Consider the following 21,065-nt stretch of genomic DNA (forward strand, 5'->3'; position numbering starts at 1 on the left):
AAGACTAGCATGGATTCACCTAAATACAAATACAAAGAGTTTATAAAGCACATGGTTGCTTCAGAATGAGCGCCAGGCACTAGCAACTAAAAGTCGCCACAGATAGGAAGTTAGAGGGTTAAGTTAAAATGAAACGTTTTCAGGTTTTTCCTGAAAATAGATTCTGAAGAAGCTAGCCAGAAGCTAAGCGGAAGGGTATTGCAGAACCGAGTCATAAGGTAGACAAAAGATCTTCGAACCCTTCTTGCTTTGTGCACACGAGGAATCAGAAGACATTTTTGGTACTAGATCTCAAGGATCTAGATTGAGAATATGCCTTGATTCTTTCCTTAGATATATTGGGCCTTTATGAACAAGGGCTCTAAAGGCCAGGATAAGAGCCTTGAATTAGACTCATTTGGTAACAGGCAGCCAATGAAGCTGTTGTAATAGGGGCGTTAATCATTGATGCACTGTAATTTTGAGAATCAGGTGAGCTACGTAATCCAGTTTTGACGTCACTAAAGAGTGAACAACTGTTTTACAAGTGTAATTGCGCATAACATATGATATTATCCGTAGTGATTTAAGAGTAGAAAAAACAGCCGGCCAATGCAGCTTTAATTTGGGGGGGAGGGGGGGGGGGCAAATGAAAGTTCGGAATCAAGTTAAATCCCCTAATTGAGGCAGGGGAGGGAGAAGGCCCCAGCTCCGAAGGCCACCAGTTAAATGAACCAGGGTAATGCTTAGTTCCAAAAAAGAGGACCTCCATTTCATCAGAGTTAAGCTTAAGACAATCATTGATCAACCAATTGCCACTGAATTTACACACAATTCAAATGAGTTGAGGACCAGGAAGCCCTTCTCGTAGGAGAATCTGGGATTCACCTGCGTAGAAAACCCTGAGGCATACAACATAATCCTTATCAATATTTTGTTTCCAAGGGAAAACTTCCTGTTGGGCGCATATAGCTTCTGTGTCTGAGTATACATTCTTTGATCAGAACCAATTGCTCTTCTACTCATCATTTTTCGCCACGCAAATTTCACCATGATCTTTGTGTGGAGAAAACTTGTATCTATTCAGGTTGAAAAGCCGTTGATTGATTGATTGAAAGGGAAAAACGTGAAGTTTTACCAAGCAGAAAAAAATGAACTCATCCCCCATTCTGACCTGAGAACATGCAATTATGAGGTAAAACGAAGATAGACAATAAAAGGCAATGCACTGTACTGCCCTTTTCATGCAATAATTCTAACGGTTAGAATGACAGGTAATGTGTGCTTCCTCCCCTGATAGGATATTCAGTTCAGCAGCTCTTACTGGGTACAGTTGAGACCTATATATGTTGGGGTATTCAAATATATCTTTCCAGTGTAAAAAGCTAAGGAAATAAATAATAACTGAACCCAATAGAGATCATGTGATACCAATAATCAGTTTCATTTTACAACTAGAATCAATAGGAAACCCGTGCAGAACCATTGTTCTACGTTAACAAATCCATCTGACATACACCAGATCCATAAAGCATCATTAATGAGAGGTCAATTGGAACTTTACACAGAGTCTCTAGGTACCAGTCCAAATATAAATGCCATACCTTATGAAACTGGGGTGGATATATTCGAGCTGCTCCGTGGTTTAAGAGCAATTGGTAGCAGATTTCTGGCAGAGCAGCTGGACGCACCCCTGTCACCTTTAGCACATATTGGATGGGTGCACAGCCATTGACATCCATGGCATTTGCTTCTGCTCCGGCGTCCAGCATCATGTTGAGCAGTACATGGTCACAGTTCCAAGCAGCCTTGTGAAGAGGTGCCTTCATGTCCTCATCACGGGCATTGATGTTTGCATTACAGTCTAACAGCATCCGGCAGATAAGCTGGTGGTTTGAGCTGTATACCTGCTCCTTCATTTCTAGAGTCCAGTATGCTGCAGTTGCCAAGGGAGTTTCCATTTCAGCATTGAAACTATCAACATCTGCCCCATGGCTAACATAAAAGGCTACAAGCTCAGGTACGCCGGCACGTGCCACTGTGTGCAGCGGAGTCTCTTCCATTTCGTTGTTGCTTCGTATGTTTACATTTGCACCTGGATTTCAGATAAAAATAAAACAATTATTAAAACAAATGGACCATGCCAGTAAATTGTCATACAGCTTCAAGGTAAACCTGCATCAGATCAGTTATTAGGTGCAAGACATACAAATGTGTCAGCTACCGTGTGAACAGCTGGTGCCCCCACCACCTCTACTTCTCAGTATTCTCTGTGTAGAAAGTGAAGCTAATACTTACTTCACATTTAACATAACTTTTGTTTTTTAAATTGCAGTAAACCACGTCACAACACAGGGCAACTCTATCGGTTAGCAACAGCAAAATAATTTTAATGTGGAAAAACATGCACGCAGAAACCCTGATTCTGCATGTTTTGCACCAATTATAACTAAATTTGAAGTAATTTCACATATGCTGGATTGGATTACTCTGTTACTTATTTTTGGCGTTAGTGTACATTTACCAGACAACTATGAATGAGTGCATGAGAGGGAATTGGCTTTTCCCCTCTTTCAGCTAAATGTCATCTGCAGGCTTCGTAACCTTGAGACATTGAAAGTTCAATAAAGCTCACACGGTAGGGAGTGGTGCCTTATCACAGTATGTGGGACTAAAGGTGGTGACATCTCTCTGTATGTACATGATAGTAGGTTCTCTATGTGGGGCCAAAAGTGATGGAGTTTATCTGTGTGCATATGATAGCCTTTAGTCTACTTTGCTTGAGGTTTGAATTAAGAATTGTGGTTTGTCTTTTTCAATAATGTGCCCTGTGCACCATGAGAGGAAGAACACAACATTTCAGTTCCCCTTATGCTATGTGTCTCTCCCGCTCCAGTAAACAATGACCACGACTAAAAGTGGCAAGACCTTTTTATTATGGGCATACCAACATGGGGCGAGATAGGGACTTTGATGGGAGACATGCATGGCGATTTGGAGGCGGTGGAGTTTGGCCTATCCAGACTCTCCTGAAAAGCCATAATCTCCTTCACATGTCATCTATAGAGGAGGAATAGGTAGACATATATCCTAGTATCCTCTTGATACGTTTTCTAGATTGCTCTAAAACAGAGAGTTCAGTTTTCTCTTTCAGGTTGGCACATTGACTATGGACTCAGTCAATGTTCCAAACTGAACCAGAAAACCAGAGGGACTGCACCCATCCACAAAACCCATGGAGCAATATTTGAGTGAGCTGATTTACAGGTAACGATCAGCCCATGAGAGATTTTAGGGATAGTTAGTGGAAGCCCAAACCTTCTATCATTAAGGAAGGACACACCGAAGAACACTAGAAATTGAGGGCTATATTTCAATGAGCGTTTACTGAATGCGTAAATAATAGGAAAAACTCCAATATATTTGCTTATTTTTATAGCAATTCTACCCTTGTTCTGCTACTTCCTAAGCTCTAGACTAATAATAGCTCAACAGAAAATAGAAAGTCTATTTTGAGTTTCAGAGTTGGTTCACACATGCATACCAGTTTGAACATTAAGGCTTGCGTTCTGTTTATTATTCTCACCATACAAGGGCAGTGGTGCTTGAACAGCAAGCAAAGGCTAATTACCTTTCCTGATAGCCTTTAAGTAAAATAGGTGATGCGATTTTGCATGCCATGCCTCATTGTCACCTGACATAAGGGTTTCTCTCTAATCCTTATCTATTGTGTCTAACTTTTATGTTATTTAGCAGTTTTTCAAATTTTACAGAATAAACAAGTAACCAAGAGTGAGCTAATGCCTTTCACTTTCTTCATTCTGCAAGAATGTGGTCTTTTGAACAACAACAATAAACAATACTCAGAGTTATCAACCTTCCAGATTTTTTGCTCATTATTCCACAACAATGATTTGTCACTCTAAAATGAGGAATAACCAGAAGAGAAAAGACAGTGGGGGCGATTTGCAAACTACATTTTGTAGTACTACAATATTACTACTTGAGTACTACAACATGCTATTCACAACCTAAATCTCTAAATCTCCACCTTTCCGATCTTCTCTACGGGGTGACCCTAAGACATGTAAGTTTACTACTTAATAGTAAATATGGGCGGGACCAGGGGGTGTGCAGGAAAACAAAGCATACTTACTGCTAAACTGGAGAGGTTTAGGGAGGAGTAAGAAGGGGTTTGGTTAGGATTAGGAAGGGGTTTAGGGAGGGACATGCACCCTCTCACAAAGGAGTAGGCCCCCAGCTAGTTACAAACTGCGCTTCTACAGTCACTGCTGCCAAAAAGGACCCAAAACCGTAGTAATTTACTCCAGCTCAGAACTGAAGAAAGCCTGGTACCGCACATGGCATCTCACGTGCATTGCAGCCCCCTCCTATTGAAAATGACGGAGTCAGAGACTTAAACTTAAACGTCTTAAGAAATAATGTTAAATTATTTAAAATAGTTAAAAATATAAATATGTCCGAGTTAGACCACAATGGGGGTCCTTGAGGCCAATGACATAAGTAGAAGGGATGCTATTTAAATAGTATTACCTTCTCACCTGTCTTCCTCATCCAATTCCTAAATTCATGAGCAATCGCTTATCATGCACACACATTGTTCTACCCTAACCAAAAAGATAAAATCACTCCAACATGGTCGTCACACTAACTTCCTGTTATGCTCCCAGTACAAGAGCCGAGCACTCCCACGCACTGGTGGACTCGTCATTACAGGTAACAGAGACTGAATTGCCACATCGCTGGAGCGAGTGGCAAAGGGCTCCCATTGATTTTAAACCACAGCTGCTCACCAGACCTAGCGCACTATCACTCTTTTTAATCAGCAAAAAATTGCTTCTTAAATCAAGCAGCTCTCACCTTACCAAAGCACCCCCTTCCCCAGTCCACCACTGACGTAGTCAGATTGTTGTGGAGGGAAGGCAGGCCGGAAGTGACTACAACTTCCCCTCACTTGCAGTGCGCAGGTTAGCAGGCTAATTGTTCTACCCTGTCCTACTATAAAAGAACGATGCCTTTCTGTTCGCGTAGCGGACGCGCCAAAGGCAAGCCCGTCTGCGCCCGTCCGTGCCCGTCCGTGCCAGAACAGGCCCAAGGCGAGGAATCTCTGCCCCTCTCCCCTCAGTCCCCAGAATTTACACCCGGGAGACACTACTTCAACTCAGGCAGGTTACAAATACACCATGCCTCCGCTCATTCTCCCTGGAGGGACGACAAGGCAACTGCACCCACTGCTCCTACACTCTTTCACCAAAGACAATCCCATCCCCATCGAGCCTTCAATCAACATGGCCCTGCTGAACTACAGGACCCTGCCCAAACAGTCACCGGAAATCGATATGCTTCTTCAAGACACAGAACCAGATGTTCTGTTCCTGACAGAGAGATGGTTATCCCCAAGCTTTGAGCCGGATGTTGTTCAGAATTTTTCTCCATCAAAATATCCTAAAAACCCTCCCAGTCCCTGACTACCTACCAGAACACCACCCCCTTGTTCCCGCAATTAATGCCCCCCACCTAGACTCTTTCTTCCCCCTCACAGTGGAGATGCTCCCCCATATCTTAAATTCAATTAAAAGTGGCTCCCTCCTCGACCCCGCACCTTTTAACATCCTGAAACTTGTGACACCCACCATCACCTCCCCCATTACCAACTTAATAAACGCCTCCCTAGAACAGGGTACTGTTCCCCCCAACTGGAAAAGAGCCACAGTAAGAGCACTGCTAAAGAAACCCCATCTGGATCACCTGGAGCTGGGCAACTACCGGCCCATCTCCTTACTACCCGGAATCAGCAAGGTGGCGGAGAAATTCGTTAACCAACAGCTCTCCGCCTTCCTTGAATCTAATGGACTCCTACAACACTCGCAGACAGGTTTCAGGCCTGGCCAGTGCATGGACACCGCCCTGATGGCAGTTGTAGAAGAGGAGCGAATGATCCTGGACTCGGGTGGATATGCAGCAGTGATCCTCCTAGACTTAAGCGCAGCTTTTGATACGGTGGACCACCGTATCCTTGTATACCGTCTAAACAGAAAAGGAGTTACTGGGTTGGCCCTATCCTGGCTTAAATCATTTTTAGAAAATAGAACCTTTTAGGTCTCCGAAGGCAACATTCGATCCAGAGCTATTCCACGCCAATGCGGGGTGCCCCAGGGCTCATCTTTAAGCCCAACACTTTTCAATGTGTATATGTCCCCACTGGAGGAAATTGTAGCCCCTTTCGGCATCAATGTGGTCACGTACGCAGACGACACCCAACTTGTTGTCTCCCTAAATCAGACGGACCGCTCCCCGAAAAATCTATGCTCCTGTCTAAAAGAAATCTCCAGCTGGATGAGCAAATCTCTCCTCAAAGTAAATGGAGACAAATCAGAGATCCTAGTGTTAGGCAATCAATCTAAATTCTCCCCCGAAACCTATGTGGCCAACTTGCATGGGACCAGCTCCCTCCCCGAAAAAAGAAATAAAAAGCCTGGGTGTCTGGCTCGACCAGGACCTCACTTTTCAAGCCCAAGCTAGGAAAACTGCTGGAATCTGCTTTTGTCTTCTACGCACCACACAAGAAATTCTCCCCCTTTCACCCCTCCACTCCAGAAAACTCCTCATTCAGGGTCTCATCCTCTCCAGACTGGATTACGGGAACGCCCTCTATCTTGGTGCCCCGAAATCAGTCATAAACAAACTCTAACTCGTCCAGAACTCGGCAGCTAGGCTGCTAACAGGCACAAAAAATCGATGCTCTGCCAAGCCTGCCCTAAGCTCACTACATTGGCTCCCAATCCAAGAGAGAATTAATTTCAAATGCCTCTACATAACACATAAAATTCGCCAGGACAAGGGCCCTCTAATTCTGAGAACCCTGATCAAACCATACAAAAGCCAACAGGAAGCTAAGATCCGACCACCTCTTTCTGGCAAACGTCCCCAGAATCAAGAAGGCACGGTCAGGGGGACGCCTCTTTTCGTACAATGCCCCCAAGCTTTGGAACTCCCACCCCCTTAACATTCGCAGGGAAACCAACCTATCAAAATTCCGTAAGCTCTTGAAAACCTGGCTTTTCCCCTAGGTCACATCCGTTCCCTAGCTAATTCCACGATCTCAGCGCTGGGACGCCCCTGGGTAGCCTCGTGCTTTACACATCCGCTTCCAATTCCAATTCCAATTCCACAAGGACGGGGCTTGGCTATCTTGCAGATCGCTAGGTAATTGTATTTTATTGTTTTATTATAGATTAAAGTTATTTGGATATACCCTACAATCCTTCTTTAACAATTATATTGATGGTGCTCCTTGATGCTACTGGTGATGTCAAATCAGCCCCTCGCTGAAGATTGTAGGGGTACCAGGGCATCCAAATCAGCTTGTGCTAAGTACTGATTGAAAGTGCTGTTTTTCAGCTGAACGTAGCATCCACCTTGCCTAGTTTCATGAAACAGAGCTTTCTTGAAAGACTTCACATGAGTGCAATACTTCTTTACCTGGCAACAGGGAAAAGACAGCTATGTTTGGCCTGTGCTGTGGAATGGGTATTCAGTGTTTGCTTTTGGTGCTTATAGGTTCAAGAATGGAGGAAACCAGAAAGGCTTATAGGAAGTTCAGATATTTAGAGGAACACTCTTTCTCCTCAAGTGCTGCAGAGTAGCCTGAGCCACAAGTAGTACCACAGAATACTCCTACTTTGAAGGGCATTTTGCAGATGGAGGAGCAAGTGAAAGGTGCTGCATTTGAAGCTAGAGAGGTATCTGCTCCTAAAAATTTCCAGAGTAGCTCATACTCAAGAAACTCACGATAAGATGCTCAAAGAAGAAGAAATGAAGGGACTCCTTTCTCAAGGGCAAAATTATCTGAACTTTTAGCCCATCTAAACGTTTTCTGAAAGAAGATTTCTTTTTGGTCAATATCAGAGGACTGGCCATGAACACCTGATTCTACATGGTGCTGTGAACAAGGTTTTGGTGCACGAGTGGAATGCTATTAAGTGCCAGGTTTCTGTAAAGGCGATATCCTCTGCAAACCTTTTCTGTGGAATTTCCTTCCACAGTGAGAGTAGATCCTTTGACGGCAGCACTGTCATCTCAAAGCTGTTCCAGAGGGCGCAGTCAACTTAAAATGGAACCTGAAATTAAGTGGACCTAGTCAGTCTGCTTGTTCACTACTTGAGCAAGCACCTATGAGAACTACATCATTCATTTGCTGGCAGATTAGATTTAGCAATGGGCTGATTTGACCTCTACCTTTACATGGAGCAACACGTTTGCTTTTTGTCAGATATCTGTTTTGATTCTTTATCTGCAGCTGCGTTGTCTTCAGGATCTGGGGTCACAGCTAGAAGGCATCTGTGGATGCAGTCTAGGAAAGATGATGCATTCCAAACAAAAATATTTGTACACAGACCAATGCTGTGAACTATAATTCATTAGGATAATCAAGCCTGTTTCAATGTTGTAGGCAAAGTTAAACACAACAGAGAATGTGCCATTAAAGACAGGTGTATAGTGAAGGTGCAATTCTTGTAAGTGAAAATAAACTACAAAAAACATCTCAGATATATTTGAGATCATTGATGGCTGTCCATGTGTTTTAAGGTAGGCTGGGCAGATTGACCATATAACATTTCATCCTGAATGCATACATTTATACCATAGTAGCCTCTTCTTCTGTGCCTCTCTATGTAGCTCCTGTGGGTGTTTCCGATTGTTTCCTTACCTCTCAATGGGGCAAATTTAACACTAATGTGGCAGAGTGCAGCGTTAAGCCAAGAAGGCTAACGCAGCACTCTGTCACTTTAGAAACACAGGGCTGCACCCTATTTACAACAATACGGTACAGCCCTGCGTTTCTCCCCGTGCTGGCGCTAAATTTAGCTGCCTTGCACCAACACGGGGACTCTTGCACCATAGTGCATGGGTGCCTGCATTGTGTGAAATGATTGTTTATGTGCACAAAGGATTTTCTTCCGGCACATAAACAATCATAAATGGTGATTTATAATTGTTGCAACTCGTCATTTTTAAAATATTTTTTATGAGCTTGAAGGGACATCTTTCTGCACATAATCACACACAGCATTTTGGTGTTTCTATGGGTGCAGGGCAATGCACAATGCAGCATACATTGAAACAGCAAAAACGAGAAGAAATAAAGTATTTCTCCTTGTTTCACCTGTTTAAGACCAGGTTTTGCCTGGTCTTAATTTTGGGGCTGCCTCATATTTACGCCACCCTTGTATATATGCTGCAGCGTCAAAATCAATGGGTCTTGCAGCGGAACGCCAACCACAACACCCATTGCCCACCCCTTTCACGCTAAGTATCGCATGAAAGGGTGCCTTATTCATAAGGCAGCATTAAGCACGTTAAGTGGCTTAACACCACCTTGTAAATAAGGCGAAGCCCCTATGGCTACAGGAACATCATGAAAAACGTGACGTATCTGTGGCGATTGGGGCTTGTAAATATATCCCATAGTTTCTCTTTTTCCCAACACCTTATTATCTCACCTCCATCATTTAGTTTAGTACTTGACAGCAGGAGATTGCAGTCTCAGTCATTGTCTGTTGAGGTTGCAATAGCATTCAGAAATCTAGGTGGCCTCCTAAACTGAAGAATTAGGCTCGACAATGGCGAAATTTTGAGAATTGGTATCTTTTAAAGGGTTTAAAATCCAATTCTTGTGACTCAGTTAAGGTTCTAGATTTTATAAGAGTAGGCTTTCTATTAGAGCTGACAGTCTCTAAACTATACTGTAAGTGATCATTGATAAAGTCTATCAGGGGCACAGACATGCAGCCCATTTCATTGCTATCTTAATGCCTCCTACAAAGTTTCTTTCTTCTGAAACCTGTAATCCACTCACCAGTGCCTTCCTGGAATATTCTGTTGCTCCTACAAGCCTTAACGGTTCTTTTTTTTAACCTTTAGATTCTGTGGATCTCAAGTTCATTTTCTAGAAGGTATTATATTTTTGGTGGTGGTTTGGAGAATTAAGGCGTTGTGTGTTCATTTATGTTCAGAGCTTTGGCTTGATTTTTTTCAACTTTCTTTCCTTTTTTATTTGGCTCAGAATTGGGGTTTTCCGGACTATATGCATCCCTTTCATTCTCCAGGGAATATACGTAGGCATTTTCTTGATTTACGAATGCCACTGTCAGTTAACATGGCCGGAAGAGCCCCGATTAGAAAGGTAGATTTCGTTTTGTAACTTTGGGGCATTTTTTCAAGGGCATTATCCTTCTTCCTCTACCCTGAGTCGTTAATAATATTTTGTCTTATCAGAAGGCACACTTCCTGGTCCAATTCAAGGTCGATCATCAACCAGAGGGTTATCACTTCAGGGGCAGAATTTAATGGTGTATCAGTGGTGGACATTTGTTTGCTGCCATTTGGTCATCCCTACATACTTTTATGATGTTCTATAGCTGTATGTAAGGGGAAAGGTTTTTTGCAAAGTTTGTTAAACATATTTGGATGCAGCAAATGTTCAAAGTAATTAATTAGTTATTCCTAAATAAAAGTGCTTTGGGCGTTGCCGTATTTATGCCTTTTTATTGATTCTTTCCTTCTTGTTGCCTTTCTGTGAATCTGCTTAGTTACCTCCTCTCAAATTAAGGACTGGGACAAGGAAGATAGATGAAGAAGTAATGAACGTGTTACTTACTAGTAATCAAACCCAAGAAGATGATGGACGGAGCGCTGAAATTTTTCAGACACTCACTCCCAGTCACAGATCTGGGTTGAATTCATTGTTGTTCTTTATTGCACTTTGCCACCCCAGTTCAGACCAAGCCATATGCAAATCAGTCTTGACCCTGTGTCTCATGGGAACCTTTCAGCCCAAACTGCCAAGCCAGGTCTTCCCTGGACCGGAAACAAGCATCCTGGGACCAGTTTCAAGATAACACCCTTCAACAGTCAGGCTAGCTTGCATCCAGTGGCAAAGTGAGCAAGGGACCTACTTCTGGGCATACCCTGCCAACTTAGGGCGAACAAAGCAAACACAAGGATTCAAGCTAGCCTTGCAGATGAGGGTTGTTACCCCGAAACCGGTCCCAGGATGCTTGTTTCCGGTTCAGGGAAGACCTGGTTTTGCAGTTCAGCTGCACTGTTCCCATAAGGCACAGGGTCAAGACTGATTTGCATAAAGGTGGGTCTTAACTGAGGTGGCGAAGTGAGCTAAAGAACGATGATGAATTCAACCCAGATCTGTGACTGGGGGTGAGTGTCTGAAAAATATCAGCGCTCCGTCCATCATCTCCTTGTGATTGCTTTGTTTGCCCTAAGTTGGCAGGGTATGCCCAGACATGGAAACCTTGCTCAGTTTGCCACTGGTTTTCAAGCTATCCTGGCTGATGAGGGGTGTTACCCCAAAACCGGTCTCAGGATGCTTGTTTCCGGTTCAGGGAAGACCTGGCTTTGCATTTCGGGGTGGACTGTTCCTATGAGGCACAGGGTCATGACTGATTTGCATATGGTTGGGTCTGAACTGAGGTAGCGAAGTGAGCTAAAGAACGATGATGGATTCAACCCAGATCTGTGACTGGGAGTGAGTGTCTGAAAAGTTTCAACGCACCGTCCATCATCTCCTTGTGTTTATTTACTAGTAATCTTCATTGCTAAGAGTCTTGGATTTCCACGTCACAGTTTTATATTTTTACCAAGGATAGCTACAACAATACATGTGCCTGGGACCAATTTCTCACAAAGTCAGGGCTATGATGAGGGATACCAGGACTCAGAATAAAGAAGATTACTGATTAGTAACTGGACTAACTGTACTTATCAGCACCTCCCAAAGAGCGCAGAGGTGTTTTAAAAGTATGAATAAGGAGCTGGGAACTACATAAAGGACGAACTATTCCCTACCACCAGGAGGGAGGCTACATATCAACTCATTACAATGTGACAAACCCTTCAGTATGTACAGATATAAGGGGCTTTATTCCTAGTAATAGGTCATATTCTCCCCTTTAACCCAAGCAAAGAGTGGCACTGGATAGCCCTTTCCCGCCATTTCTAGATATACCCGTATAAATTGCCCTGTTGGATGATCAGGATGATGTAAATATTGAAGAAGACTTTTATTCAACACTTTATGAAATTTACACAAATATATTAATATCAAATCTCTGTGACATCATTTTTACTATAGGTCAATCATAACGATAAAACTAGCATAAACAATGGAAATAACAGATTTCAGCCCATTTGCCAGCATTGGATCCATCTGACAACGCATTTTCAATTCTGTCAATTCAAGAGCCTCTATTTAATGCGCCTGACCCCAAAATGGCGCCTACAGAAGATCGTCGCCAGTGGTCAGGGGGCGACACCCCAAGGGAGGCCCCCTTTAGCACCTACAGCATAGTGTCCATGGGGTGAATGGTAATGGCAGCAACAGCTCCGACCTCTAGGGAAGACCACAATCAGCTTTAAGATCAACCGAGTAAGATACCTGAGGCGCCCCGCCTGATCCTAAAATGGCGGCTGTCTCCCCTCCTAGCAACTATAACTCGTAAATACTCACCTCGGGAGATAAGCGGACACTGGTTCTGCCCTCAAACTGCTCCTCTGCACAATAACCCCCCCCCCCTTGTTGAGCAAAAGATAAAAATGGGAACCGGCTGATTGTTAACACCATGGTCAGAACCCCTTGCCCGACCCCAAGATGGCTGCCACAGCAGTACCTTCCAAGTTGTGCTCCTACTATGGGATATTTAACTTGACATTGACCTTTCCCCCATCCGGTGGAGCTACCTGGTAGCTAAAGAGGAGATGGGCTGTGGACTTTCCCCATCGGCTGTAACCTACCCAGCTGCACGTTGAGCAGATTTTCCTGTGTCTCTTTGTCATATGCTCCCTCCTACTCTTTTACCCTACCCCATTACCCCTCTATACGCTCAGGTTATTTTCCCCTCTATGTTCTTTAACGTTTTCCCATTGAGACCTAGCTATTTAGCCAATGCCCGGTGGAGCTACCTGATAGCTATAGAGGAGATGGGTTTTGGGACTGCCCCCTCAACCGTCACCTACCCAGCCGGACGGACTTTGGGCAGACTCTCCTTCGTCTCTCTGCCGAGTCTCCCTCCTACCCCTTTACCCTTACCCCCTTCCCCTGAACACCTTACTTATCTCCCATGGGCGTAGTTTGCGTAGCAGAACTACACGTAGCCTTCGTGTGGTTCATAGTCTGCGTAGCGTAGCTGAAGACACTGTATTTGTCTGTACTGTGCAAAAATTACAAAATAATTGCAAAAAGCTTCCTGTACGTGACCAGATATGATAATATAAGTATTTCTATCTTTATATGCTAAAGTGCATATAATACTTTCAAAATGGTGAAACTGAAAAATTAGCAAGCTGTGGGAGATGTGATGATTTTGGGTTCCTCCCTAACCTAGGGAGAGTACCAAACAGATGCCTTTGAAACAAAAACGCACATCTTATTGAACAATTTAGATGTGGTCCCATCCTCTTAGGACAAACCCAAACACAGTTATTGGCAAAAAAACATTCCCAACCAAAGGCCCTGCAAAGCATTATGGGATGAGATTAGCAGTGGGCAGTGAATATTATATAGTATACAATATCAAAAGAATTTTACAAAGAGCTGCAGTTCAACTGGTGGTTACTAGATGTCCCTCAGGAGTCAAATGCAACTGCTTGATGAAAGGGTTTCAATGGTTTTGCATTTGACTCCTGATGGACATCTAGGGACAACCAGTGGTACTGCAGCTTGATGTAAGAATAATTTCAATGCTTTGCATTTGACTCCTGAGGGACATCTAGTAACAACTAGGTGAACTGCAGCTCTTTGTAGAATTATTTTGATATTGGAAACTATAATATTCACTGCCCACTGCTAATCTCGTCCCATAATGCTTTGCAGGGCCTTTGGTTAGGATTGTTTTTTTGCCAATAACTGTGCTTGGGGTGGTCCTAAAATGATGGGATCACCACTGAAGTTCAACAAAATGTGCTTTTTGTTTATGCTCTTTGTGTTCAGGGCATCTGCTTGGTACTCCCCCTAGGTTAGGGGGATCGGTAGCGTAGTTTTAAGCCCAGGGTTACTTGTAATGTTTGTCTAGCAACTGATGTAAATTGTAACTGATGTAATTTTGTGGAACTTCATGTAAAGCGCTCTGATATCTCCAGGTCCAGCACTATATAAAACTCTTAAAATAAATAAACTGTTGTCACTAATATTACATCATAAAAACTATGTTTTTTTTCACTATTTCATTCCATGATTATGACAAAAACGTGTTCTATGTTTTTAAAGTGTACTTTCTTGCAGATAACTTGCCATTATTAACTTTGCATTCAATATATTGTATAGCAAAATAATACGCAAATAAATGCATTCATATGTATGAAAAACATGAGCAGGTATAGTTGTGTACATTTCATGCACGGCTACAGGAAGGTGAGGCCTCAAAGAGGAACAGAAATCTGTAAAATACCAATATCATAGTAGCACAAAATAGTAAAATACAGGCTATATTACAATGAAAAAACATGTTTTGACATACCTCTCCATACTAACTGCTTTGCACAAGGTATGGACTCCTCCGTTTTACACAGATGCAAGGGAGCATGTCCGCCCAGCGAAAAACAATTAATTTTGGCTCCATGGTTGAGAAGGATTTTCAGGCAATCAACATTTGCCACTTCGCACGCTACATGCAGTGGAGTTTTTCCATTGGGCCGACAGTTTATGGTTGCATTATGTCCTAGGAGCACCAAAAGGCTCTCCACGTGTCCCAGCATTACTGATATATGCACTCCAGTTGCCCAGGAAGATGTCATCTTATAGCTTGGAAGCCAGAAGCCTGCAGAAAAAGGTAAAATAAGTGAACCATGCTATAGAAATGCATGTCCCGATCAATCACATGTCCCATACAGCTCTACTATGCATTTATGAAAAAGGTTTTTAATTTAATATGGAAAAAGATTGGGTATACACATTCTTCCACCAGTCTGTTGGATTAATGCATCTATCGTTTTGTTATGTAAATGTGATTCATTTTCTGTGCTATCCTGAAAGAAACTGTGGTCAACATGAATGTAACATATGTTGTGAAATCTTTTTATTCGTGATTGTTAGTATGTAAAAAGTACCAAGTAAACAGATTTATTCTCATTCACTTTATAATAACTTTATAGCTAGGCCTGGGAGTAATTTTAATATGGCAGAGTAATGGGAGTAATTTTGCTAATTCTGCGTTACTCTTTGACACAGAATTACCAATTACGCGATTATGCACACTCACATAATTAAGAGTAATTTGGGGGGGAAATCCTAGCGCAAGACAACATTTAGCGAGAGTGAGCGGCTGCCCGCCCTGCTGTTTAGCTGTTGCATTCAGCGATATTCTCTAGCGCAAAATGCATCCTTGTGTCCATTTTGGATGCAAGGGTCCCTTTTGTGCTTAGAAACAAGTACAAAATGCCAGAAGCAAGTAGGGGATAATCCTACCCCAAGTACACATTAAGGAAGTACGAGCGGCTGCTCACTATTCATGTCCTGTTTCATTTAGCACCATTTTTTATGCAAAATGCACCCTCGCGTCCATTTAGAGCATGAGGGGGCATTCCTGAGCTAAGAAAACGATAAATGCAGAACTACTCTTCTTGCATAATGCCACTGAATTTTTAGGTAATTTTGCATGATTACGCTACACAGAATTACACAGGTTACACCAAGCTCCACTTGTAGCCACCCTTAGCAGCCTAAACTTGGCCATGTAAGATCCTACATAGTGTTATGCACAACAAGGAAACTGGCCTTTGATGGTCGACACAGTCTACTGCAGCAGACTATAAGGCTGTTAGAACATTTCACTCTACGAGGGCAGAGGTTTTCTAATTTATATGAAAAGAGAGACACAGAGGGTTTAAAATCCCTGCAGCCTTGAAACTTAATCAGGCTCTATTTCATATTACCGCTGTCAACGTTTAACAAATACTGTCCACACGCATGTCTTTGGATGTACCTGTCAAGCATGCACAGAGGAAGCTGTGAAAGCGGCCAGCAGTCAATCACTGATTTGTCTATGAACTGTTTGGCTGAATCAAGGGAGAGATTCAGAAGCTGTGGGGAATCGCCCCTTTATCCTTCCAAGTCTTCAGTCACACAGTAAACTACGGGAGGAAGGGGGTGGCTCGCTGTGTGCAGGCCCATCCACAGACTTTGCCTATCTCATCCAGAGACTTTGCCTCTCTCATCCACAGATTTTGCCTCTCATCCAGAAACTTTGCCTCTCTCATCCAGAAACTTTGCCTCTCTCATCCACAGACTTTGCCTCCCATCCACAAACTTTGCCTCTCTCATCCACAGACTTTGCCTCTCATCCACAAACGTTGCCTCTCTCATCCACAGACTTTGCCTCTCATCCACAAACTTTGCTTCTCTCATCCACAGACTTTGCCTCTCTCATCCACAGACTTTGCCTCTCTCATCCACAGACGTTGCCTCTCTCATCCACAAACTTTGCCTCTCTCATACACAGACTTTGCCTCTCATCCACAAATTTTGCTTCTCTCATCCAGGCTTTGCCTCTCTCATCCACAGACTTTGCCTCTCATCCACAAACTTTGCTTCTCTCATCCACAGACTTTGCCTCTCTCATCCACAGACTTTGCCTCTCTCATCCACAGACGTTGCCTTTCTCATCCACAAACTTTGCCTCTCTCATCCACAGACTTTGCCTCTCATCCACAGACTTTGCCTCTCATCCACAAACTTTGCTTCTCGGTATACAACCTTTACAACGCAACTTTTACCACGACCTACCATTACCACGCATTTTTTACAACGCAGGATCCATTACAACGCATACCATTACCACGCATGTATTTACAACGCAGGTACTTTTACAACGCATACCATTACAACGTAAGTATTGGTAAGTATATTATTTTATTAAAAATATTATTTGCGTTTTTTGGTAAAGGGGTATTTTTAGGGTTCAGGGTCAGTTTTCAGTTTTTGGGTAAAGGGGTATTTTTAGGGTTCAGGGTCAGTTTTCAGTTTTTGGGTAAAGGGGTATTTTTAGGGTTTAGGGTCAGTTTTCAGTTTTTGGGTAAAGGGGTATTTTTAGGGTTTAGGGTCAGTTTTCAGTTTTTGGGTAAAGGGGTATTTTTAGGGTTCAGGGTCAGTTTTCAGTTTTTGGGTAAAGGGGTATTTTTAGGGTTTAGGGTCAGTTTTCAGTTTTTGGGTAAAGGGGTATTTTTAGGGTTCAGGGTCAGTTTTCAGTTTTTGGGTAAAGGGGTATTTTTAGGGTTCAGGGTCAGTTTTCAGTTTTTGGGTAAAGGGGTATTTTTAGGGTTCAGGGTCAGTTTTGGGTTTTTGGGTAAAGGGGTATTTTTAGGGTTCAGGATTAGTTTTGGGTTTTTGGATAAAGGGGTATTTTTAGGGTTCAGGGTCAGTTTTGGGTTTTTGGATAAAAGGGTACAGGGTAAAAATTAAATATAATTAAATTTAAATTAAATTAAATTAAATTGATTAAATTAAATTAAATTAAATTAAATTAAATTAATTAAATTAAATTACATTAAATTACATTATATTAATTTTAATTAAATTAAATTTTAAAAAATATTATATACTTACCATTACTTACGTTGTATTTGTATGCGTTGTAAAGGTATATGCGTTGTAAATACATGCGTGGTAATGGTACTTCGTTGTAATGGATCCTGCGTTGTAAAAATTGCGTGGTAATGGTAGGCGTGGTAAAAGTATGCGTTATAACGTCATACACCCTTGCTTCTCTCATCCAGACTTTGCCTCTCTCATCCATAGACTTTCCTTCTCTCATCCACAGACCTTGCCTCTTTCATCCACAGCCTTTGCCTCTCCCATCCACAAACGTTGCCTCTCTCTTTCTCTGCAAAATCCACACATCCTGGAGAAGAAGGTCGTCAGAATGCATCTGCCTACCAGCATATCTAACCCCAAAGTGAAAGGATAGAAGCTGTCTTACAAATCCAATGGCCTTCCTAATATATTAGGAAACCTCTATTTTGGTTAGGTATAAAATGAGTCCAATATTTGTTGTGCAACTCCTCAAAAGGGAACCTGTGATGGGAAGGTCAGGGTCTCACCTTTTAAACTAAACTCTTGAGTGAATCTCAGCCCTTCCCTTTTCGTCAGTTTATACCTACTTGTTTCCTTGCCAGGGACCTGGTGCTTTCATAGGGGCAATAGGATCACAAGGTTCTGAGGGTCAGTCGTCTGAGTCTGCTAAGGATAAGGTGACATTAACATCCATCATAAATTCTTACAATTCGTGGTAATAGCAATCAAGCCGTATGTGGGGCATTACGGTTTCTGTACTGTAGCCTGGGTCAATCTACAAACCCACACAGACTTTAGTAATAACCAGTTGCTGTAATGTATATGTTGTACCATCTCTGCAGTATGGCCCAAAGCTTTGTACATTTGTGGGTTGGGCTGGTCGACTAAAACTGTGACCTTGGGCAACAAACCTTAGCACTGCTGCGCTGGCAATTCTGGCTCGTTGGGTTCTGGTACCCTGCAGGATACATTCCAACACCCTCTTAAGACAAGACGTCCTCTCAGGTAGGACACAGGATAAGAGGGGAAAAGGCTGCTTTCCTCTGCAGTTGATTGGAGTGGTGCATGGTGTAAATAAGGCTGCGATGTGACAAGCCATCTCACAATGTGCTGGTGTGTATCTCTGCACTTCGCAAACCAGGCCAAAGTGGTATTGTCATCGAAGAGCACGAAATGTTCACCTAGGAGGGAATACTTCAAAGACTCTCGCATCTGCTTGAAGACTAGTCATTATTCCTCTATAATGGCGTAGCATATCTCATGGGAAAGAGGTTTTAAAGCTAATGCATACATGCCAAACCTCACAGATATTGACTGCTAAAGAAGAGGATTGCTTGTATCCTATAAAGCTTCACCACAGGCAGGACTGCACAGAAGGCAAAAGAAAAATTGGAGCGTTAAAAAGTCTACAGAAAAAGTTCAAATAAATACATTACATGCAAATGTACATTTCCATAACAATTACATAGGTCTAGAGCAGTCACATGAGTCTACTGTAGCACTATGTATTATATAGAATAATCTAAATGTAATTCTGAATATACACTCTTTTCCCAGCTAATAACTGAATGTGTTCAGTAAGGTCACGGGGTTCATCGTTCTGACAGTAGGGATAGTGAGCGAGTGGCCTCATACCTTTAATTTCATCCATTTTACGTAAATTGGAGCACTCATATTTTTTTTCGCAAATGAAACAGGGCAGAATTAAATGTGAAGTTGGGTATAAAACATTCACTGCTCCAAAGAAGCCCAGGAAAGTGCTAACTTCTTCTTTGCTGATGGAACAGGGCTCCAATTCAGGGGTTCCACACTTCGTATCTGAGGTTTGATGAGGCTGCTCCCCAAAATATGATACACCTTTAAGAATTTCCTTTAAACTCACTTGCTTTCAGCAGATGACTGGGACCATATAGTCTAGGGACACAGACCAATAGTCAACGATTTCTTAATGTGCTATCCATCAGCCTCTGAACGGTAGTTGGTACACACGGTGTAACACCGAGGGAAGCCTGCAAAGTGCAACAACTCGTTTTTGGTGACAAATTCGATTCTATGATGATTCCTCGCCTTGGATTACTCTGGCAGTATCCCATCGGATTAACAGACGTGCAAAATAGGAATTTGCGATTTGTTTAATTCAGTCTTTGGAAGCATAGGCAATGAGCTAAACATTGATACACTTTTCTGAAATCAATGCAGGACTCTACTGATTGATCCCATGTACAACCAGAATAGTGGAGTACCAATCTATTATGCCCTTTTTGCAGCAGTGCAGTTGTATCAGCTTCCGAAATCCTGTATGGTTGGTAACATACGCTCTTATGTTGTTTATTTTGTATAGCTCATTCAAACAACGTAATGAATAAAGAATGTCAAAAGAATGGAGTATGTACTTTTCAATGCAACCAGGCCTTGTATTCGTACCTCTGAAAATAGGGTTGGCTGCCAATGTTCAGTTTTTCTCTAATCTCAGTGGGAGAATACATTGCCTGTATTATTTGTTTGATCACAGAACAATGATTTTTTTTTGCTTGCAGATTGATTTACCTTTTTTAACAGATGGCTGTGGAATACATGTATTTGTGGTTTCGAGCTCTTTGATATATAACAATATATAAAAAGGATTTAGTCATTTATATTCATTTCAAATTTATAAAAAGACATACCTCACATTAAAAAATAAATGCATAAATCTTATGGATGCAAAACTTCAAGACAGGGCAAGAAAGACCTATACGTCACATCGTAGGCAGTACAGTTTCCAATTTATTTAGTAATCCTGAGTGCTTTTCTTATTTAATTATATATGCTAAGAAAGACACTGTAATAAAAGAGGTCTTAATATCATTCAAATCCTTCAGGTATTGGTACTCATTTTTGTAAACAGACCTTCACAAAAGGGGCATTAAGAACTTTTTTCTACCTGCAAGATAAAACGTACAAAAATAGTTAGTCTCTATTCCTTGAGGTGGGCAATTACCCACCCCAAATCATTTACTTTTTTTCAGCCACCAAGATGAAGGATGCTTTAATTTAGTACTCCAGATTCATCGATCATTGGAGCCCATTAAGTAACCGAATTGCAGGTGCCCAACAGCGAAAGACTAACTGCATAATGGAAGAACAGTAGAGAAGGCAGGAAGTATAAGCAAACCTGAAGAGAAGGCAGAACCCAATGAGCAGCGGTGAGTAAGGACGATTGTGGCCCAATGCTTGATCATAATACAGGCCGGCCACCTTTGCGTCAGAGGGTTGTCGGATGCTGTGCATGTCCCAACTTCTAAAACCTGCAGTGTTAGACCTGACAGAACTTATCCCAAAGTTTTAGCCTTACTCCTTTATATTTGTGTATCTCTTTTTTGGTTGCCATAGGACTCTGTGCACTCTTACACTGCTAAACAGTGATAAAGTGTGTGTACACTCCTTAAATTATGGTAGCATTGGCTCATCCCCAATAGCCATATTTAATTTAACTAAAAGTCCC

At 42.2% G+C, this 21,065-nt stretch overlaps 1 protein-coding gene across 2 annotated transcripts in view; it reads right to left on the minus strand.

The window, feature by feature from the left end:
• Positions 1-21,065, minus strand: part of LOC144784738 (ankyrin repeat and SOCS box protein 4-like) — a 170,889-nt gene that overhangs the window by 139,689 nt on the left and 10,135 nt on the right. For both annotated transcript variants that reach the window (XM_078663726.1, XM_078663727.1), the window contains exons 2-3: positions 14,532-14,831; positions 1,584-2,074 (exon numbers count right to left, since the gene is read on the minus strand). In XM_078663726.1, the coding sequence (XP_078519852.1) occupies positions 1,584-2,074; positions 14,532-14,831 (791 nt within the window). The remainder of the gene's footprint in view (positions 1-1,583; positions 2,075-14,531; positions 14,832-21,065) is intronic.

This window comes from Lissotriton helveticus, chromosome 10, assembly GCF_964261635.1.
Source record: "Lissotriton helveticus chromosome 10, aLisHel1.1, whole genome shotgun sequence".
NCBI classification, from domain to species: domain Eukaryota; kingdom Metazoa; phylum Chordata; class Amphibia; order Caudata; family Salamandridae; genus Lissotriton; species Lissotriton helveticus.